Here is a 23,110-nt window from a genome sequence, read left to right as displayed (position 1 = left end):
AGAACAACAACAATACGAATAGAGTAGGAAGGCACCATTACCAACCAGTTGTCTATGGATTGGAGGGAATCAAGTAGGACGCCACCAGAGGTTGGGGCAATCGTTCTACCCCGGAGCCTACCTGAAATTTTATAAACATAATTAGGTCGGTGGGCTTAGCAACTCCCTGCCACCAGTCACCAGTCACCCGTCACCCAACAACAAACACATAAAGAACAACAAAAAACTGCCCTGCTATTGAATGATGTTGGGAAGAATCATTCATGCATGGAGAAACTACGTTGAAATTGAAACAAAATAATCAAATAGGACATAATATGTTGCCGCTACATTGAATGGGATTATAAGAAACTTTGCACCAAAGGAAAAAAAAAAAATCTTACAACAACATTAGCACAATAGCTCAAAGGCTAAGGGTGGTATTGCCAACCCTATCCAAGCTTCCTTCTAACAATCTTCTCTTTGCCGACTTGGTTCTGTAACACCACACTTCAAAGGCCTCACTCAAATCAGGATATTTAACCTGCTCGGTTTTCAGCCAGTCTGCTAGTATATCGGCTTGATGGTTTGATGGCAATGCCAGTATTAGCTGGACAATTGCTGCCTCTATGTTTTCACAAAGCTCTTCGTCCATCTTGTAAGGAAAATCTGTCTCCTTTCTACATTTTGAGTCTAAAAGAGGCTTCATCTTCCTTATGTAAGGTAGCCATGTCTTTAGCAATCTTAGCCTGCATGGTGAAGGGAGTATTACGCTACCATAACCAACTGCTTCCAAAACTTTGGCAGTCATTTCAATTACCTTTGTTTTCAAACCCCACATGGAAGAATCGAGTTTCTTGTCTTCAACCACCACCAAAATCTTACTAGAGATTTCAGCCCAGCTAGAAACAAAGTCCTTCATTAAATCCATCTTGGGAAGTATGTTAGATATCCATTCAACATCAGATACTCCGTGCATTATTTTATCCTCTAATGTTCCTGATGTGAGGTCAGGCTCCAAAAGCAAGGAAGATAGTCCCTTTTCGAATGAAGAGCAGATTTGTGAAAGGCCCATTTTCATCACTGATTTTACTTCATCATCAGCAGTAACTAATGGAGTCTCCGCATCTTTGGTTAGCATGTATTCAACTTGTTCCTGAGCGGAGGTTTTAAGATCGTCAACAAATGGGGGACCTGGCCCACCAATGGATGTGGCAAAGCGAACTGCTGAAACAAACACATTTTTAGTAGCCCTTAGATCAACAGGTTGGATCCTGGCCAATATGGGCATGGCTACTTGTCCCAGTTTCGAAACTGCTTTTAAAATTATCTCCTCTTCCTTGTCCTCCCAAGGAATGGCCTCCAAGTACTGAACACAGACTTTTGTTAACTCTTCACAGTCGAATTGAACTGCTAACTGAAGAATTTCAACAGCAGATTTAACAGATACCAAAGACTCTAAAAGTAAGTCAGACGGGAGATACAACAATCTCAGAAGGTTAACATGATAATCATAATTAGAGTTTGAGCAGTGAATCTCAATGCATGCACCAGATTTGAAACAGGTGAGCTGATCTGCAAAGAATTTGCTTTTATTTATAAGAATGTTTGAGTGAGTATAGAACTTATCAGGTCTTCCTTCACAGTTTCTCAGGCGTACGATGACATCACTAGTAGTCCGATCATCGAATTTACAGGGCTTGGCCACTTCCGTAATGTCCATGAGTGGAGAACAAGAACAACAAATTCATGCTTCAGGAACAGAAAGACCAAATGTTCAAATAAAGAAGCAGCTGAAAAGGAGGACAAGCAAACATATCAGGATTCCAAACCTTGACAATACGAATGGAAATTATGTGAGCCACACTCTCGAAGCATGACACTCCCACCACCACAACATTAAGCGAAAAACTTATGTACAAGGCCGTTGAAGCAAACAGTACTCTGATAATTCTACTTAATTATGTGAAAATCCCAATGGCCAATGAGTTCTATTCAAGTCAGATTCAAGCTATCTCAAGTTTAGCGCATACCATGCCCATGAAGTCATTCAGATTGGATAAAAGCTTCATGGACATCAATGCAACAATTTCAATGAAATTCAAACATGAAGAATGGGAAACAAAAGTATCCTGAATCCCTCGCAGCGCATTCATGCGTTGGTAGGTTTCATACACTTATTCTTCTAAATTCCACCAGTCCACAAAGGCAGAGACTCTTTCTCAATACCCGAAATTTACAGGAAACTAATAGTTACAAATCCAATCGCCATAGAATAGCCGATTACCTTCAATATGACAATACCATCTTCTAAATTTCATCGGAAAACAGTTCGATCTGTTTTTAGCTAACATGATTAGTAGCCGAATTCTCATTTACAAAGCCGATGAACGGAGCAATTATCTCCCCAAGTTATCATTTACTCATCAATTCACAGAACACTTATATTATATTGCTACAAATATGAGGATACCAAATGTTAAACAGAAAACAAATGCCATGTGTAAAAAATAATCTAGAAATAATAAGATAAACTGGAATTTGAAAAAATAAATAAATTATCTAACCAATTAGTTCAGCATAGAAAGGCACAGAAATTACCAGAAATTCACAAACCCGATAACTGAGACACAGAAAAGAGACTCACCGTAGAGTGGCTGCAGTTGGATTCACTTCACTAACGGATTTGAATCTGACCGTAAAGAAGCAAATCTAACGGTCGAAGATAACCAGATGGTGATCTCAAAATGTGAAGAACACGAGTGACACTTGCTATACTAGGTTTTGGTTTGGACGATTATTTTGAGTTCAGTTCCAGTTCGTCGGAAAGTGACTGGATGAATTATCCGAGGGAATGACCCATTTTCAATCCGCGTAAAGAGAAATAACACAGTCAAACAATTCGTTTGAAATATAACACAAAAAACCCAAGTATCACGCGCCAAATTCGATTACACTTTTGGAGTTACCTGGTGTTTTAGTCTTTTCACTACTCTCTGTGGTGTTAGCATTACGAGTTTCAAACCTTAGAATCCTTTTTCTTTAAGCGATTTTTTTAATTATTTTTTTTTCATTTACTGGAGATTCAAAGCAATGTAGTCAATTTATGTTAATAGAATCAAAGTTACAGTACATCAAGGTTGACGTCTCTCGTAGTTTTCACCAACTTGACAAGTTGCAAGGGGATCCGAAATTATTTAATTTTCGTTTATAAATAAAATAATTGATATGTTCATATTACAAGTCACAAGTGATGAATCAAATGACAAATCAAATAAAAGTTGAAGTCAATCAATTTTATTATTATTTTTTTAATGCGTACCTCTATAATGTTCTATAAAATACGCAATAAACAATTATCGTCTCTGAATAAGGGCTTTTACTTAGATAAATACAAATAAGAATTTCGTAACTAATAAAACATAAATCAACGCTATAATTTTTTACAAATTAGGATTTTAATAATTACCTTCTCAAATCACGTGGCATTCAATTTTTTAAATAATAAAACTGAGCAATAAATAAATTACGAAGTAACATAATTGATCATATAAATGATAAGCGTGACGCCAACGACTAGATCTCTTGGTCACATGTGGAGAAGAATGTACGTTGTACGTGTCTCTATGATTCATCAAACTTAAAGACTGACTCATATGAGAGAATATTAGTAAAAATGAAAGAACATCGGGGGTTAAAAAAGCACCCAATACTTCGTTGAGAAGTCGATTTTAGTTTCAATAATAATTGTTGATTCAAGGCCGAAGCGAAGCCCAGTTAGTTATACCATTGGGCTCAGAATCCGATCTTCCACTCAAGTAAACCAGACAGGGTTATTTAAAATGGTTTCATTTATGCGTAGAGTGGAGCTGAAAGCATCCCTCCAAAACCCGTTTGCTAAATATACCCATTAAAAATATTCAACGATGCATCTTTTCTGAAAACGCCCATTGTTAATTTCACAAATAACCCTTCACTATTATTTTTATTTCAAGGTAAATCGGCTATTTTCCGGAATGATCATAAATTTAGCATTTTTTTTTTTATCAATGATGATAGATGAAATTGAAACCATGGTTCTCTTAAATTTAACTTCTCCTTATATATGTCTTATTTTCAATAAAACTTCTATCTAATAATAAGAACTCCATGAATTATTTTTGAAGGGTAGAAACTTATTCTCTAACCTATTGCAATGGAAACGGATTTCTAATGAGGAATCGGTCTTGAATATCTTTAAAATTAAATTATTTCTTAATTAAATATTTTCTTTTTCTTGAAACATCAATTAAATAATTCTTGAAAGAAATTTGTTAATGGTGTTTCCCTAATACTGGGTTCTCTCTCTAACTTATCGTCTAGTAAAGGTTATGTTCCTTTAAAAAATAAACAAATAAATAAATAATTAAAAGGCACTTTCAAATCTCATTTTGATGGCAGTCTTAATAATTAAAAACCTTTTTGCGGTGGCTTATGAACTTATTGCATCTACAACAACAGCTCTCCCCACTTTGTTTTAACAATGAAAATAAAAAAAATAAAAAAAACCGAAGAAAATAGGGTGTAAACTGTAAACAAATTAAAGGTTAAAATTGTAAATGGGGAGAAAGTGGCTACAAGGATGTCAATAGAGATAGAGGGTGCTAATGGAATCTCTCATGGGCCTACTCTATAATCAGGCCCAGTTGCAATTGGGGTAGCAGTTGTGACTAGCGAATGAATGTTATTTTACATACGTGGAAGTAGTTGTTTCCGAACTTCAACTGGTTCGAGGAGGCTTCTCTTCGTTGGTCACGGTCTCATAGGGATGATTAGCCAGGAAAGTTGCGAGTGATTACGTATGGTTGCCATCATCAAAATCTGACACGGTTATCATATCACCAACCATGACGAATGACGTGGCAAAAGGACATCAAATGGGCACAACACTGCTCTGTGGTCCCCACACACATGTACAACTGTGAGCCCCTCGCTTCGCTTCTCTAGAGGAAACAACTGCAGTAAAAAAAAAAAACAAACATCTGAACCGTCCGGCCACTTGTCCCCTTCATCACCGACATATAGCCCTCAAAATAACCGCCGTCTGATTGACCCGTCATTCACCATTCGAATATCAACATCCACGTGTCCAGTTCTTGATTCTCGTGCACTAAGTAATGGTTGAGGGCTTGTTGTGCCTGATCAATACCGAGGAGGCTCATGAAGTGTCCAAGCTCAACACAGCCAGGGAATGATCGTCTGCGACACCAAGCTCCTGAATTTCATCATCAGACCTATAATTATATTTGATTGATGATCAAATCAAATATAACGGCGGGGCACCCATTTAGCTTGGTAATCACAGATTATTTAGAGAATTAATTTGATGTTTGGGCTTGGCCATGATAGGGAACAAAAGTGTTTTTAACCTTTAGTGGGAGTGACTGAGCGCAGAGGATTAGAACTTCGAGCCGACAAGTGCTGCATCGCAAAGGTTAGAGGCGTAGACATTCTCTGGTGTGGGAATAGTAAAGTGTTTTTGTTTGTTTCCGAGGATGGGGTCCACGTCAGCTGGGGGACCTATGATTCATCTGTGGGCCGACGTGCAGATAAGAGGAGACCACCTTCACCTTGATTCGAGCAAAGTCATGATTGGTTCATTAGTGGTTGATAGCTGCATTAAATTAAAACTCTTTCACTTTTGCTAATAAATGCCATTGGATTGAAGTTGAGGGTGATAACTGATGAATGTACGTATAACTTTCCTCTTGCCCTTGGCCCTCCCGAGTGCGTACTGCGACAGCTACAAGCCCAATTCTGTGCCGTGCACTCGGTCAACTACTTCCCTTAACACTTGAAAAAAAGATCCGGCAAATGCCTTGCGTAAGTTTAGCTTAAGACTGTGTAGTGCTCCAGGTGATCAATAATTTTGAGGCATGCATACACTTTAATAATAAGCAGAATCTAAAGCCTGTCTTGGGCTTGTCAGCTTTGGCTTCCAATGCAGACAGAGAGATTCCGTCATCCCTGTAAGCTTTTTTCAAGAGAAAGAATACAAAGCCACACCTATAGTGACAAAACCTTATGCCCTTTTCCTCGGGACAGATGATACGTACAGAGAATGCCTTTCATACGAAGCCACAACTCGAAATAATAATAATGTATTATTAGTTATGATGAAGAAGAAGAAAAATTTCAAACTAAAATTAAAAGCTAATAATCAACATTAGCTGATAAAGATTGAACCATGCATACCTTTTGCATCCACTTTAAAGTTGCTAAACACCTTTTATCCAATACTTGGCGATTAATATGGGTAAGACTTTGCAGCAAATAATACTTATGTTTATTTGAAAATGCCAATTATGATGACTCTCCAGGAGAATCTAATGATCTTAGCAAAGCTGGGTTTATAATTCTTGTTGAATGGTATCCAATATAAATAAATGATGTATAATTATTTGTTATCATAGCTATACACACACACATATATCCTTTGACTTTGTGCATGCTACGTATATTGTTTTCTTTCCCTTTTTCTCTTTTTAAAGTCAACATATTGATTCTTTGATCGACAAGCATTTTACCCTAAGTTTTAATCTAAAAGATGATACTGATATTTGTTTGTTGATGTTATAATTAAATTATAGGGAAATTACCATTGCACCACCTTTATTTTGCTTTATGTTCATCCAACCACTACAAAATTTTAACATGTACTTTGCATCACATTTTTTTTCACATTTATATAAACTATCCACTTTTGCATTAACACTATTAAATAATTTTAATAAAATAATAAATTTACCCCCAAATAAATTAAAAAACTATTTTATCTTATAAAAACTTTTACAATTAAAATTAAAATTATAAAAATATCTCTAAATTTAATAAAAAATAAATCTCAAATAGAGGTGCTCAATTGATTTTTACTAAATTTAGATTTTACACAATTTTAATAATTATTTTTATAAAAAATTATAATTTTACAAAATTTTAATAATTATTTTTATAAAAAAATTATAATTTTACAAAATTTTAATAAAAATAAATGAATTTATTTATTAAAAATTTATGAATTTGTAAAATTTTATTAAAATAACTGAATTTATTTCTTAAAAGAATAAATCCTAAAAATTTAATAATTTAGGGGATTTTTATTAAATCCCAAATTTTTGCAATTATTTTTATAATTATAATTTTAAATTAAAATAATTTTTATTAAAAATAAAAATTCTAATTTTGGGATTTATTTTTATTAAATTTAGGGATATTTTTATCATTATATTTTTTTATTTTTTAAAATTTTTATAAAATAAAATGGTCTTTTAATTTATTTGGGGGTAAAATTGTCATTTTATTAAAATTATTTAATAGTGTTAATGCAAAAGTGACAAGTTGATACAAATGTGAAAAGAAAGGTGGTACAAAGTACATGTTAGAATTTTGTAGTGGTTGGATGAACATAAGACAAAATAAAGGTGGTGCAATGATAATTTTCCTAGATTATAAAATTGGTTAATTGCTATACACACACACACACACACACAAGACAACCTACATCGTATTAGAATATGTATTTTTCTTATTTTTTTAGTTTGTCCCCCAATTCATTAAAGTATGTGTATATAAAATCAAGGGTCCCTAGGTATATTAAATTCAGGAAAAAGAAAAAAGACAAAAAATTTATATATTTTAATACACTACCAGATAAAATACATTATATTATAGTCTGCATTATTTTCTTTTATCTCATCCCTAACTTTAATATGGTTAGAGATTTTTCTTCTTCTTCTTCTTCTTCATCTTCTTCTTATTCTCTAATGAGGAAATTCTCACAATTTTAAAAGTGTGGATGCCACAAAAATGTTAAAAATCACATATTTCAATTCATTAGAGATTTTTTTGTTTGTTAGTATATTACAATTTATATTTTTATTTGTTAATAATATTTTCACTTTGTTAAAATGAATTATATATATTCATTAAAATTGAATTATATATATTCGTTAAAAAAGAATTATATATATTCATTAAAAAATAATTATCCACACATTTAAAAAAAAATCAGAATGTTGTGGATCCCACAACGCATCTCCGTATCCCAAATCTTGATCATGCGCCACGGAGTGCACTTTGATTAAAATCTTATATATACGACCAAATGGTTGTGGCTCAGTTGGCAGCGTAGACTGAGTTTGTCGGAAGAGCTTTCAAGTTCGATCCCCACTAAACACACTATTTGAGAGGGGTAAAGAGCCTTGCCCTGAATCTGAATTAGTCGAGGCCCAATGCGGTTGCAGGACGTTGGATGGTTTACAACCAAAAAATAATAATAATCTTATATATACGATTGTTAATTCAAATGTGGCAGAAGAGACTTGAGATCCTTTTACTGCAAGTCAAAACTTTCAAAAAGTAAATTAAAAGAAGAAAAATGCTATAAGATGTGCTGCTGATGGTTTAAAGAGATAGCATTACATAATAGCTCTCAACTATATATAGTTTTCGTCCAAATATATCCTTAAGCTGGCCTGGCCCCCTTGCCTTTCTTTATAAGGCAAAGCATGTATTATATGTTTAAGCAAGTAATCTCTCAATTCTTCATTTTAATGATATCATATATGTAGGACCTCTTACTACTTGATTTAAATCGTCCCCAATCCAACAGTTAAATTAATAAACTTCTGAACAATAAAATCTTACCACTGGATTTAATATCTCTCTTTTTAACAACAAAAGTGGGAAAACAAAAGCGAAAGCAAAGCTTTTTAACGCAGTTGACTTAATTTCTCAACGGTTATGATGAAGCGTGTGCAGTGTCAAGGAGACAAAATCATAAGCTTTCTGCTATAGCTCAAAATTTTGAAGCGTTTGTGTTTGCTAAGGGCCCAAGTATTATTGTACAGGGTGCAATCTCTTGTGGGTCAATCGCACCACTAGCGCTAGGGCATTTAAAACCAGACCTTATTATTGCAAATGCTAAGTACCAAATTAACAGCTGAATGAATGTGTTTATCAAATTCAGGTTCGGATTTGACTCGTCTTCATCATTTGGATATGACAAATCGCGAATGGTGCTTAGCAAAAGAAGAAAATGAAATAGAGTAATTGAGGGGATATTGGGGTTGGTATTAGAAGTTAAATTAGTCAAGATTCTCAGACTAAGAGTAAGATCATGGAATATATAAGGGGACCCATTACTTCTTGCAGTAGTGCCAAACATTCCTTTCATCCTATTATGAAGAATAATGCATGTTCCCCTAAGCTTTTTGGGATTTTGGGACCTTGGATACCCTACATATATTTCAAAGAGAGAAAGAGAAGTTGAGCTTTTAGGTTTTTTATGAAGATGGTAGCTCGTATTCAGCTGCTTGTTCATTATCTAGGAAATCAGTTCTGCAACTGGAAACATGCTGCCCAAAACTTAAATGATCAGCTGCCATTTAATTTGAGATTAAAGAAAAAGAAAAAGAAAACACCATGGAGATTTATATTAACAAACTTAATAGAAGTTGGCAAATCATTCCACATTGCAACTCTTTTCCTATTTTGTCCAGGAACACGACCATTACTAGCTAATATGATGGATTAAAGCTTTGTCCCTTGAAGTTGAGATATCGATTAATTGCCTAGGTGTAAAGGGCATAAACCTCAATAATGATTCACTTCTAGCTTCCATTATGGCCTCCACTGAATTTCATTTTATAATTTTAACCTCAAATCTTGTTATGTCATTCATTTTTTTTTTAAGGTAGTTGCATTCTCAAGTCTCGAACTAAAGACAATGATTAATTAAATTAGAACATTCTCATACCAATTGATCTACACGCTTGTTGGTTGTCATGTCATTAACATTGAGAAGATTGGATAAACTATTTTAATGGGTATTACTCATTTTATAAATCATAATACAAATATGTTTTCGTAAGATTAGTAAGCACGGTATTAATTAAAAGAAAATCATGATATTAGATATATGGAAATTGAGAGTAACAATTTCTCTGCTTTTAGTTTTTCTTTATATAAATAAATATATACATATATACATATATATATCAAAAGAGGGCCTTATAGGATAAATTCTTCAAGGCATATATCCTTCTCAGTTCGTCCTGTTATTCCTAAAAATGACATGAAACATATTTTTGTTATTATATTAAATTTTATGTAGCAACTACGAATTCAATTGATGATTAAATTTTAGGGATTACAGCGTAATTTACCCGTTTATTTAAGGGCTGAACAGCAGAGACAAAAAGTCACAGTCTAAATTCATTGCTTTCCATTTTAGGTAGAACAATCCGTCGTAGTTGTCATCCATTAGACCACTCAGGGACTTGCACCCACCAGCAGCACCACAATTGGCCACATTTCTTATTTATTACTTAAGATTTTAACATTTATATACATAATGAACGAACTGGAGGAAAATGGAAATGAGTAAAGTTTAAGCAAGAAAAAAAAAAAAAAAAAAAAAAGGAAAGGAGGAGGAGGCTACAAATTCCCACAAAACATAAAAATGGGGATGGATCGATGGCAAGGAGGGCAGGGTAATGAAAGGAAAAGGAGGCAATGGCAGAATGTGGTATCAGAAAATGATCCCTACAAACCCCACAAAAACCTTTCTGTGGGGACCAGTCCCTCTGTTTTCACCCCCCCACCCCAACCCCAATTGTGGGACCCACCACCCCAGCCTCCTGTGTTCTTCGGCGGCGACGCTTCCCTAGCCGTCGCTTGCCGCCACTACTTCCTTCCTGGGAGCGTGAGATACAAAATTTATGCCCAAGCCCTCATTTTTTTTTTCTTTTTTCTCTTGAAATCCAACTATAAACTGTTAGTAATTAAAATTTGTTCGGAAATAAAATAAAAATATGTGAATTATTATTATACACTTTATTACCTTTTTTTATTTTTTGCCTTGTAGAATTTCTTTATTCTTTTATGTAAAATTTTTTATCTTATAAAATTTAAAATATATGCACATATGTTGGCAACAAAACAACACTAAAATACATGCACGGATGAGAGAATGATTAAAGTTTCACTGAACAAGAATTATTATTTTATTTTGGTTAAATTGGTATTTTATAAAGTGTGGATATTATCTGAAAATGAATGTTTAGAAGGTTGATTTACTATAAAATCTAAGTGGTTAAAAGTGAGAGCACGCGCTATCAAAGAAGAAAAAGTTAGCAATTGGGTCCACAAAGTCCCACCGCCCACTCCCAGAGCCTTACACGAGTCGGAGCTGCTGACTTGCACTTAGCCATGCACTCGATTTGTTGCGCTGTTGGGGTTAAAAGCTCGGATGGGCGACTCCGAGCCATGTGCAAGGGCTTCGACCTTTTCGTATTAAATGTTAAAACTTATTTATTTATTATCACTACAATTTTGTTTTGAACTTAGATTAGATAGTGGCTGAAGATTTTAAGTGTTTTTTTTATCTTGATTATGATGAGATTTTGTGTAGAACTTTATTATATCAAAGTGATAGAAATGAGCAAAGATTATTTATCTTGGCTTAACAAATATTCAACATACTTTCTGATTTTGTTTTTTTTATAAAGATTTTATTCTTCTTAATCTATTTGTCTTTTATCAAACATGATAAATACACCATCAAATAATTAGATTACATAAATTAGCTAGTATTCTTCAGCTTTTATGACAAAATCATTAGCACCCCCAAATAAAATCTTTGAACCATAAAGTTACACAGTAAAAATGCAACAAATACAAAGATCTGAATTAACAAGTAATGTAATAGGCTATTAAAATCTTTAAATCATAATTAAACATAATAAAGTCTCGTGGATAAAAGAAAAATATATATATTATAAAGCATAGCAATTCTTCCGTAATCGATCCGAAATCTAGTGTATCTAATACCGATCATCAACATTTAATTTAGAAGGAGTAAATCGAAAGCTAACAAATCTTATTATACGTAAACAAATTTCGACTCATTATGACCAAAAAAAAAAGATAACAAATCTTGCACATATTATTATTCAATCTACCAACGTAATTGACTCGAGAGATTATAAAATTATCGTGAGATATTAAACGGGAACAAAAGAGAAAACCAACTGCCATTCCCGGTTTTAGCCGGTAAAAAAACATACGAGGTGGGACAAATCAAAGTATCAAACCGGACAACAACAAAGCACAAGACAAGAGATATTAAATGTTGAAGATCTCAGTCTTGTTCTTCCCCTTCAAAGATCGAGACTGTTATGATCAGATTTCATTTTTTGTCCACTAACCCCCCCCCCCCACAAAAAAAAATTGAAAAAAGAAAAACATACTCAATAATTTAGGCCAGAAAACTCTGCTTTTTCATCTTCACTTGCTTAGTTGCTCTTGTATATAAAAAAGTGTCACAAAACGAGCTTTTTAAGTTCAGCCACTTTATGCATCCATATATATATGTATATTCTTTTTATTATGAACATACAAACTCTTTAGTTACTCACATAAACAACTTCCTGCAACTTACTTTCAGAAACCCACATTCTTTTTTTATCTCGTTCCATACTTCTTGGCTTTATCTTTTTAGTGCGGGAAAGTGTGTTCTTTGTTTTGAAAAAACAGTTGTGATTAAGGAGGCTGGCTGGCTGGTTGACTCGGATGTCAAATCGGTTAATGGGGTTGTAAGAAGTGAGTTTTTGGGTCTTGAACTTTTGATTTTGCTGGTGTAATGGGTGAAGCAGAAATGGGTTCGGCTCTAAAGAGGACGCTTAAGAGTTTATGTTGCTGTAGTGGGTGGTCTTATGGTGTATTTTGGTGTTTTGATAAGCGAAACTCCATGTAAGTCTTTGCAAAATTTTGTTTCTTTTGTTCGCTTTCTTCCAACTTTTGCTGCCTTTTGGCTTCAAGTTTGTAACAAATATTTAATTTTTCTTACGACACCACGACACGAGTTTTTTCCTCCCACACCCCCCCCCCCGAAAACATGCATACTGTTTTAAATTTTTAGCTGTCATGAGGCGAGGTTGAACTTTTGTATGCAAGTCAACAAATTTCATCTGAATTTCGAATGTGGAGAGAAAATGGGAGCGTGAACAATTGATATGTGTTCTTTGATTATGACTTGGTTTTCTGTCCCTAATTTTCTTCTTTGTGGATTCAGATCTCTTAGCAAATTTTTTGTTTTATATATTTCTTTCTGAGGAAATACGTAAAACTGCTTTCTTTATATTTGTTATAAGATTGCATAACATGGCCAAGGAGTAAGGACTATACTTTTTGTTCAACATTTCAAGCAACTGCTTCCATTTTTATGAAGATTAAAGAATTTCTCGAAGCAAACATAAAGTTGTTTAATGATTAATATTGTTAGCAAATTTATTCCTTTTTTATTTTCTATCTTTTAATGTGTATTCACCTTTGGATTGTTTAGGTTATTGACTCTGGAAGATGCTTACTATGATGAACGAATGGCAACTGTTGTCAGTAGTATGCTTCTACAGGCTCACGCGCTGGGTGAAGGGTATGTTTAATTTTCTTATGGTCACTTCTTCAACTATTAATTTCCCAAAAATTCACTTGCAAGATCATTTGGTTTTGACTTTTTTTGAAGCTGTAGCATTTGAAAGGACTTTCAAAGGCTTGATCTCGATGTTATTGCTTAATGCAGAATAATTGGTGAAGTCGCTATCACTGGAAAGCACAAATGGATGTTCTCTGATGCTCGTGGTGGAGGATGGAACTCCCTTGCTAGAAGTCAAGATGTATTTCTGGTAATTCAGCGATTACTTCTATTTGAATAGCAATTAAATCAGTTATTGTCAATTAGCTCACAAGCACCACTTCTTGTCAAATTGTTCTTTACTTTACTCGATCCGTCAATTTAGAAAAAGTGGATGCTGGCTGGTTTTTATGTACTAAATTGTAACTTTCCTCTTATTTACAGAGTGATTCAGACTTTCATGGCCAATTTTCATTTGGAATACAGGTAGCTTCTGTTGCAAAAGAGAATGATATAATATTATTGAATATTGATCATCCATGCCATCAGCAATATTAGTTACATTTATGTGCTGTTTACAGACAATTGCAGTAGTCCCAGTGGAATCACGAGGAGTGCTGCAGTTTGGATCCACCCAAAAGGTTAGTATATTTATAATCAGAATTTGGGATGTGTGTATTTAATTCTATCGTCATTAATGCATGATGGAGGGTTGCACTTTACTACGAGAGATCCTATTATGAACTATGTACATTTTTTCAGCTGGTTTATATGGTTATTTTGATTCAAATGTGAACTTACACTTTCAGTAATTAAGCTACAGAGATAATTCTGGCATGGTTGAATGCAATTGATTGATTGTAAAGGCGTTGCTGTTGCAGATGTTGGAGAACTTGGAGTTTTTGGATCAGACAAGAAGATTGTTTCAAGAGATGGAAAATTTTGATGGGGTTATCCAATTGGAAAACACGCCACAATCTTTAAACAGTGGAAACTATGATCTAAATGCAATCTTTGCTTCCTTAATGTCACCTGGGAGTTCCTATACTCAGAATCTTGCATCTGCTCATGGTGGCAACTCTAGGGAGGTGATGGGAAACCCTTGCTCATTGGCAGATCAGAGCTCATCAGAGAATGATTATGGAAGGATATGTCCCCTTCATATCAACTCATCTTATAATTATAATAAACCACAAACAGCTGGCCAAGAAGCTCAAGTCCTGTCACCATATAATCCCGATACTCAGTGCCAGCAGGTTTTTTTACAGCCTACTTGTTCTGTTCAAAACTCGGTTGCCAATACACCTTGCATTAGTACATGGAGTGATGAAGGTTCAATTTTGACTTCGTTTGAGCAACCATTCATATCTGAAAGTGTGATCCAGGAGTCAATGTTCACTTCAATGTATAGCACAGAGGGATTGGTTGGCAAGGGAAAAACTATTATAGCCAGCTCAGGGGAGATGATGGACAACCAGCATTCTTCTCAAATATTTCTTGAAACTGAAGATGTACTTCCTGAGATTGCAAATAACCTACCCAGATTGACAGAGGAGTTTAAATTGTCAGATTTTGCAGTAGATCTCTCAAGCTCCCATGCAGTGGATGATATATCTCAGTGGTTTGCTCCTTCACCAGACCATAGCTTTGACAGAATGGAGACCACTATGTGTAATAATCTCTTACTGTCAGGAGGTGTTCCAGTTTCCTATGCTATGGTTGAGGGTGATGTTACAATGGTCAATCCAATCATGCATCCGAGTAGTTCAGTGCAAAGTTCAACTACTGATGCATTCCTAGCCAATGGACAATCGAAATCTGAGCTTTTTCATAGTGTGGAAAATGATCTGTTTGTTGGTTTGGGACTTAATTCTGGTTGTGCACAAGCTGATATTGGGGAATGTTGGGAAGATTACATAAAGCCTGCAGTAAGCGGTGATCACTCTGCTATTAGCACTCATATGTCAGAGTGCATTACGGAGCTGGATGTTGGTTCTGCATCTGGCCCCTGCAAAGGATTGTTCTCTGAGTTAAGGCTTGAAGAGCTTTTACGTAGTTCGACTAATCCTAGTACTATCGCTAAATGTAGTTTAGAGGATCAATTTTTCAGTCCTAAAAGAAGGAAATTGGAAAGTTCTTCCTCTAACGGTAATGAAGTTCAGCGGATAAAACTTCCTTGCTCTGCTGGAAGCATTAGTTTGGTGCAAGATGTCCATAACAAACAGAACACAAACAATCTTGTGTGGAAAAAAGATGTTCTTCCAAAGTCACAGGTTGGCTTATGGATTGATGATAGTTATAGCATCAATGCTGAAAATGCTGTTGCAGTGTCACCTCAGAAGCCTGAGAAACACATGAAACTCAGTAAAAAAAGAGCTAGACCAGGGGAAAGTACACGGCCAAGGCCCAAAGACCGTCAGCAGATCCAAGATCGTCTCAAAGAGTTGAGAGACATCATCCCTAATGGTGCAAAGGTACAAATATTAAAGTCTGGAAAATAAAGAAGCCCTACCATTACATAGAATTAATTTGTTTCCTTTACAACATTGCTATATTTTGTATAAATGGAAAACTAATGCATTTCATTTTTGTTGATGTAACAGTGTAGCATTGACTGTTTGTTGGATCTCACAATCAAGCACATGATTTTCTTAAAAAGCATAACACAATGTGCAGATAAGATTAAAGAAGCTGAAGAACCGAAGGTTAGTTTATTTATTTTTGCTATACAACATTGGTTTGTTTATTTTTGCTATACAACAGGCTTAAACAAGCTTAGATCTGGTTTCCATTGTTCACTAACGAAATAAAATTTGCATCCTGTTTTAGCTTATTGACAAGGAGAATGAAGTTGTTTTGAAAGACAACAGCACAGGGGGTCATAGTGGCGGTGGCTGTGCTACATGGGCATGTGAGGTTGAGGGTCCAACATTGAGTTGCCCAATAATAGTTCAGGACCTCAGCACACCCCGCCAAATGCTTATAGAGGTATGAGAGAGGGACAAGAAGATTTTTATTATCTAATACACATAAAACTTGCATACTGATTTTCGTTTTTCTCAACTTTAATGCAGATGCTTTGTGAGGATAGAGGATTCTTTCTTGAAATAACAGATATGATTAGGGGTTTTGGGTTGAATATCTGGAAGGGAGTGATGGAACGTCGAGAGGATAAGATATGGGCACGTTTCATTGTTGAGGTAAGCAAGAAAGCAACAAGTTTTCATCTTAATATGGCTCATGGCTTCAATTTAGTTTCTCATAAACTGATTGCAAAATGCTTTACAGAAAAACAAGAATGTAGAGCATATAACAAGGCTGGATATAATCTGGTCCTTAGTCCAGCTTCTACAACAAACAAACATGAGTGGAATGAACTCAATGAATCAAGCCAATAATGCCATGGATGATAGGATTCCTCTGCTAGACAGTTATCAGCAACCTTTGCTGCCTATCAGTTGAGCTGAACACTTCAATGATCAAATGCAAAGTAAAAAACAGTTCAGATACACCTTGAGCATTCACTTATTAAGGGCCTGCTGTGATTGGTGTTCTGAAAATTGAAGAGCTGCAGCCGAAGAGGGCAATGGTGGTTCTTCATTCCATTTCAGCTATCTTGGCAATGAAGATGTAGTCTTGTTGTATAGGAAATGCGTCCAAAGAAAAAGCAAGAAATATATAATCTGATTACTCAAATGGTCCTGATTGGAGAAGGGGTTTTTGTTGGAGCCTCCCTTTCACAAGAAACAAAACCCATGATATAAATTTCTCTTGCAACATTTATAGTATGTTTTTTTTTTTGGTTGTTTTTGCCATATATAGTGTGTTTATATGCTGTAACTGATAGTCAAAGTTTAATTGTAGGCTAACCATGGAATTGTATTTTGACCTACATGTTGTTTCATAAGTACAAATGAAAAATTTTAGGCTCTCCCTTATCTGAATGTTACATACGAATACTGTTTTATTTGATTTCATTTTACTAAAATTGTTATGAAAAGAAACTCTTCTAAGCTTGTAATCATGCTAGATTAATTGATTATCAAAATGTGTTCCAATTCCAGTTTCCAAACTTTAGTGGAAAGTTTATCAAGTCTAATGATACGCATTGGTAATTTTATCAATTTTAAATGCCTCATCATTTTGTACCAATGTTTCTTACCAAATTACACACACACAACCAACAAAGTGTTGTCTCCACTGGCAATGGAATCCCCTTAAGTGGCTTGACTGGGTTTGCTCCCCAGTTCGAGTCGCAGGGAAGTCGTCTTTGTTGGGAGAACCTGTGCCTCTCGGTTCGAGCGGGAACTTCTAGTTTGGGTTGTAGTACGGGCTTAAAGGTGTCTCCCACAGTTGGGGCCCTCCCCAGGATACCTCATGGTCAAAAACTAAAAAATAAAAAATTACACACACACACACACACACATATATATATATACACACACACACACACACATACTTATCAGCTTGCCTTCACTATATGAATTTGAGCTTATTAAGAGAGCCGACTAAGACGCAAGATGAAACAAGGGCAAATATATTTAAAAAAAGGTATGTAGCTAATGCAGAAACAGTGAAGGCAGTTAATGCTTATTCAACCTTTGATTAAGACATAAGGGTTGAGTGTCATTATCAACTTTTGCCGAAGTATGTATGAGTTCTGGTAAATTACCATAGTAAGCATATGATAATCACATTTGGTGAGAATCTGTGAACTTTAAAGGCATTTTTTTGATAGTTGAGTTAGCCTTTCAAATCAGCACAGCACTGTAAAGAGAGATAAGTGCTCCTTTTTCAAGTGAAATCAGCGTAGAGACCATTTTCAAGTGAAATCAGCGTAGAGACCAACTGAAATGCTATTTTAAACAATAGTGCCCCCCCCCCCCCACTTGGACCAAAAAAATCAAACCGTTGGGTTTCCTGGATTGTCTTACTCATGACCTAATTTGCAAAGGAATATTTAACGCTTTCCATGCAGCAAATTTATAATAACTTTATCATCTTTGTCTACGCAGTACTCCTCTTAAGTAATGGTGCATAAAAATATTGCTGACCCGTTTTGGGTTCCTCACTTAACTTGAAGATGACGAGGTTCTAAAGTTAGCAATCTCGAGAAAATTAGCTTAAAATTTTAGCCCTATTGTGCAAACACACGGCGTGCTCACGTGGGTTATGAGCTTTTATAGTTAATTTTCTAGTGAAAATCAATAGCTTCTCCAGCTTTGATTAGGATTTATGAGCTAATTTGTTGAGGACCTGTCGTGCAGAGGAGAAAAAATCTATATGTTTCTGTTCATGAGATAAATACCAACATAAGAAGCCAGAAAGATCGAACATAGTAAGCAAATAAGAAGCTGGAAAGATTGATCATACAACATACAAATGTCATTTCAATTTCTGATCAATGCAGGTAGCATTTTTTTTTCTTTTTTATGTCACATGAATAAAATGCTTGGACGAAATTACTCTGGGGCATATGTTAGAGGAAAATTAGACGGGGCCACAAGGGCATTGAGATATGTTCAAGTTCATCAACATATAGGGCGCAACAAGAAGATAACTCTTATCATAACATACAAAGATCAATGAATTGTCATCATCATGCCTAATGCTTTTCTTCAGACGGTGCTCTTCGTAATTTCCTTATCTAGCTGTTAGAGGCAGGCAATATAGGAATATATGAACAGCGGAAATATTTTGCTTGGAAACTAAATCATAAATCTACGATTTGCCCGGGATATTAGGTGATTGATTACCTCATGAAATTTTGAAAAGTACAAGTGACCCCTTCTTGGGCTAAACTAACATATTATTATATTAAGGCTCCGTTTGGTACAGCTTATTAAATAGAGCTTATAACAGTAGAGCTTATACCAATAGAGTTTTTGGACAAAAAGTCATTGGGTGTTTGGTTGTCAATAAAAAAAGCACTTTTGAACCATTAAACTATGTGATATTTTTTATATTATATATATTTAGAAAAGCTTTATAACCTCTACTCCCAAAATTTCAAATTTTAGGCTTTTCCTAGTAGAGGTAAATTAGCTTATTTAAACTAAAAAAATAACCAAACACCATAAAAAATTTTAAAAAGTGCTTATACGATTAAATAAGCACTTATGACTCTTAAATAAGTCATACCAAACAGGCTCTAAGGCAAATATTAAAGAATAAAGATTCAATTAAAAATAGCGAGAATTGCAGGATTTTTGGCTCTGCATTTCGGTTTAGATAAATTAGGTATATTTATATTAACATATGCCCATATGCTGTATGCACGACTCGCAAGAGATTGATGGTGGCCACCTGTCCCACAATGCCAAACTTACCTACCAAAAACAACAAGAAACGGTTCTAGAATCCCCATGCCATTGAAATACTCTTTTTTATTCTTGTTTTTATTTTGACAAATGAGTGCTAGTGCTTGATACCGTATACTTCCTTTTTATATATATACACATGCTGAGTATACAAGCAACAACCTCCCATTGCATGGTATCGGGGTGTCCGGGGACTAAAACCTTCAACATCCCCGTTAGAAAACTAACACACATAGCCTATCACCTCTCAAAAATGGCTTGTCAGAAGGAAGTGTTCAATGGAGTGGAATGGAAGATAAGGGTGGCAGATGGCTCATCGGAGACGTTGGTTCCCGAGGCAGGCCTGGCCAGCAGACTCTGGCTTGGCGTGAAGAACATGATTGGAGGGTTGGTTTTGAAAGTATGGAGATTCCTCGAGAAAGCATGGGATCTAGGAGTAGATGACCCAAGAAAAGTGATCCATTGCCTTAAGGTGGGGATAGCACTGACTGTGGTCTCACTGTTTTACTATACGAGGCCTTTGTATGAAGGTGTTGGAGGAAATGCCATGTGGGCAATTATGACGGTTGTGGTTGTGTTTGAAAACACTGTTGGTAAGTCTCTTCTACTCAAGTGGCTCGACGTCATTGAAAATATCAGCTAACGTAAACTTTTTCCAATTGCAGGAGCAACTATAGCTAAATGTTTGAACAGAGTATTTGGGACGCTCCTTGCGGGATTTCTTGCTCTTGGCGTCCATTGGATTGCTAGTCAATCAGGAGAGAAACTTGAACCCCTAATCGCTGGAGCCTCATTATTTCTATTAGGTCTGTGTTTACTTATGTTTACACATAATAAAAGACCTCGTTTTGCAGCATCTAAACAACTAAACTGACTCAAGTTGTGCCATCTTTCTTAATCCAGCTTCTGCCGCTACCTTCTCAAGATTTATTCCAACAGTAAAAGCCCGGTTTGATTATGGTGCTCTGATCTTCATCCTGACCTTCAGCTTAGTCACAGTATCAGGTTATCGCGTGGATAAACTATTTAACATGGCACATCAAAGAATATCCACCATTGTCATTGGAACTTCTTTGTGCATTCTTGTTAGCATGCTTATTCGCCCAATTTGGGCTGGCAAGGATCTCTATAATCTAATCATTCGAAACATGGACAAACTTGCCAATTCCATAGACGGTACTTTTGCTATAATTTGTTGGATACTTGGATACACATTTTTCTGAACTTTGCAATAGTTTTTTAATGGTACATGTGATTTATCTCTAATGTCTTTCCTCTTTCCCACTATCATCTCAGGTTCTGTAGCCGAGTATTTTAATCGTAGTGGGGGACTAACTGATTGTGAGGGAGAAGCTCAAAAAGTATTTCTAGGCTACAAATGTGTACTAAATACAAAGGCAACAGAAGAATCTATGGTATGTGACAGGACTGGTAAAATGGATATACACTTCATTACTTTTATATATAATCTTTGACTGAAGTTATAAAAATGGCCTTGCTTTGACATAGGCCAACTTTGCTAGATGGGAGCCTGCCCATGGCCGCTTCAACTTCAGACATCCTTGGAAACAATACCTCAAAGTTGGAGCAGCAGTCCGCAGATGTGCTTATTGCATAGAGGCTCTCAATGCCTGCATCAATTCAGAGAACCAGGTAACCCTAGTCGCTTAGTAGTACAATTCATATTCATTCATTAATTATACTACTTCTTGAAGAACCTGATACAATTACTAATGCAAGCTTTAACAATTGCAATATCAACAAGCAGGCTCCGGAGTTTATAAAGAAGCTTCTCTGCAATACTTGCTTGAGAGTAAGCTCTAATTCTTCAAGGGTCGTAAAGGAGCTAGCGAAAATTATCAAGACAATGAAAAAATCGTCAACCATAGACTTGTTAGTTGAAGAAATGAATGCTGGAGTGAAGGAGCTTAAAGATGACTTAAAATCACTTTCACTTTCAGAAGCTGGAACTTCTGAAAATAAGAGAACGGAGAAAATAAGCTCCAAACCAGCAGCTGCAATCCCTCTGATGGGAATGATTTCGATGGTCAGTTTTGCTTCATTTCAGATTGAAATTGCTTCTCGGATTGAATCCATCGTTGAAGCTGTTGAGGAACTTGCAAATTTAGCTGAGTTTGAACATCCAGAGAAGAACAAACAGAATCAGGCCAACATTAAAGTTGCAGCAAATGAACAGAATGATGAGGAAACGAAGGTCTGAGATTTCCACCTAGTTTTCTAGGCTAAGTACTAACGTTTATACACGACCATGTACAAAGAGATGCTGCATCGGAAACACAAATGCAACAATTGACATTTGACAGAAATTCACAATGATTTTTACTATGGTGGTGCTTACTTTTACATTGGCATTAATAAAGGTTAATGGAAATAATTTCTTCTTTAGCATCAAACATTTCATGCATGCATGGGGATGCCAAAATTTCTACCAAAATAGCGGACAATAATTTTTTTTTTGGTTTGAAGAAAGTTTAAACTATTTCATTTTAATATAAATATATGGTGATATTAATATATATGTTTAACTATGATTTTTATTTGAGAGTAGTTGATATCTCATATACCTTTTGTGTAAAAGTATTTTTCTAGTCAAAGAAAAACCTTTGATATTTATTTTAGACATAAACTAACAATAAACTCATATAATTTATTGTGACTAGATATATTATACTTTAGATAATTATTGTATAAGCCATATAAAAAAATACTTTTACAAGAAATTAGAACTAATAGGTACATACAAGAAATTTCTTGATATCTAACTCTCAGTAGTATGAACTCATAGTAATTTATAGATAAAACTATATTATGGTTGGTAAAATTTATTTTAGGAGATTGTCAATTTCTTCCTTACTAAAATCAATATATACCATTTACTCCCCAATAATTTTCATAATAGCCAATAATTCTTCTGTCAGCATAATTTTATAACATTAACCTTATTTTTAAATTCAATTTTATTCATCTTTATTATAAATTAAAAATAAACATATTAATGACATTAAAAATAAAAAATCTAAGTAGTAAAAATAAGAAAATATTTGTTTAGAGTGAATAAAAAATTAATAATAGAATATTTTTCTTATGTTTTTTGTGATTTTTTAAAGTTTTTCAAATTTCAAGTGAATTATCCATAATTTTTTTTGTGCCAATAGAGGGTTTGACTATTATAAGAAATGTATAAAGATAAGTGGTATATATTGATTTCAATAGCGAAAAAATTGGCAATTTCCCATTTATTTTTATAATGCCTTCTCAGTTCAAATTTTAAAGGAGGTAGGGCCTAAAAAATTGACTTGATCTTTGCCCACCCTTTTTTTAATTATAATTAATTACA

At 34.9% G+C, this 23,110-nt stretch overlaps 3 protein-coding genes across 3 annotated transcripts; 2 read left to right on the top strand and 1 right to left on the bottom strand.

Annotated features, from left to right (window-relative positions):
• Positions 1–143: 143 nt before the first annotated feature.
• Positions 144–2,864, bottom strand: LOC18050268 (BTB/POZ domain-containing protein At3g05675). Its single transcript, XM_006439201.2, has 2 exons — positions 2,627–2,864; positions 144–1,772 (listed from the first exon to the last, which is right to left on the bottom strand). Exon 2 carries the CDS (start codon positions 1,700–1,702, stop codon positions 404–406), a length of 1,299 nt encoding a protein of 432 aa, XP_006439264.1. The 5' UTR covers positions 1,703–1,772; positions 2,627–2,864; the 3' UTR covers positions 144–403.
• A 9,412-nt stretch (positions 2,865–12,276) lies between these two features.
• Positions 12,277–17,361, top strand: LOC18050266 (transcription factor LHW). The gene is made up of 10 exons (XM_006439199.2): positions 12,277–12,771; positions 13,364–13,453; positions 13,601–13,703; positions 13,877–13,918; positions 14,014–14,073; positions 14,314–15,906; positions 16,036–16,137; positions 16,262–16,420; positions 16,507–16,632; positions 16,721–17,361. The coding sequence occupies exons 1-10, from the start codon at positions 12,662–12,664 to the stop codon at positions 16,892–16,894; spliced, it is 2,559 nt and encodes an 852-aa protein (XP_006439262.2). The 5' UTR covers positions 12,277–12,661; the 3' UTR covers positions 16,895–17,361.
• Positions 17,362–20,005: 2,644 nt separating this feature from the next.
• On the top strand, positions 20,006–21,973 carry LOC18050267 (aluminum-activated malate transporter 10). The gene is made up of 6 exons (XM_006439198.1): positions 20,006–20,345; positions 20,418–20,558; positions 20,656–20,928; positions 21,049–21,167; positions 21,262–21,405; positions 21,521–21,973. Exons 1-6 carry the CDS (start codon positions 20,006–20,008, stop codon positions 21,971–21,973), a joined length of 1,470 nt encoding a protein of 489 aa, XP_006439261.1.
• The last annotated feature ends 1,137 nt before the right edge of the window (positions 21,974–23,110 follow it).

This window comes from Citrus clementina, unplaced genomic scaffold (assembly GCF_000493195.1).
Source record: "Citrus clementina cultivar Clemenules unplaced genomic scaffold, Citrus_clementina_v1.0 scaffold_3, whole genome shotgun sequence".
In the NCBI taxonomy this organism is placed as follows: domain Eukaryota; kingdom Viridiplantae; phylum Streptophyta; class Magnoliopsida; order Sapindales; family Rutaceae; genus Citrus; species Citrus x clementina.
The sequence above is the reverse complement of the archived record's forward strand: the minus strand, read 5'-3'. Positions and strand labels throughout refer to the sequence as shown.

Excerpts from the sequence above, each read along its gene's own strand:
- LOC18050266 (XM_006439199.2), top strand. The coding sequence starts at position 12,662 with ATGGGTGAAGCAGAAATGGGTTCGGCTCTAAAGAGGACGCTTAAGAGT. Across the intron at positions 12,772-13,363 it reads TTTGATAAGCGAAACTCCAT|GTTATTGACTCTGGAAGATG; the intron begins GTAAGTCTTTGC and ends TGGATTGTTTAG. Across the intron at positions 16,421-16,506 it reads CCCGCCAAATGCTTATAGAG|ATGCTTTGTGAGGATAGAGG; the intron begins GTATGAGAGAGG and ends ACTTTAATGCAG.
- LOC18050267 (XM_006439198.1), top strand. The coding sequence starts at position 20,006 with ATGGCTTGTCAGAAGGAAGTGTTCAATGGAGTGGAATGGAAGATAAGG. Across the intron at positions 20,346-20,417 it reads TGTGTTTGAAAACACTGTTG|GAGCAACTATAGCTAAATGT; the intron begins GTAAGTCTCTTC and ends TTCCAATTGCAG. Across the intron at positions 21,406-21,520 it reads GCATCAATTCAGAGAACCAG|GCTCCGGAGTTTATAAAGAA; the intron begins GTAACCCTAGTC and ends ATCAACAAGCAG.
- LOC18050268 (XM_006439201.2), bottom strand. The coding sequence starts at position 1,702 with ATGGACATTACGGAAGTGGCCAAGCCCTGTAAATTCGATGATCGGACT.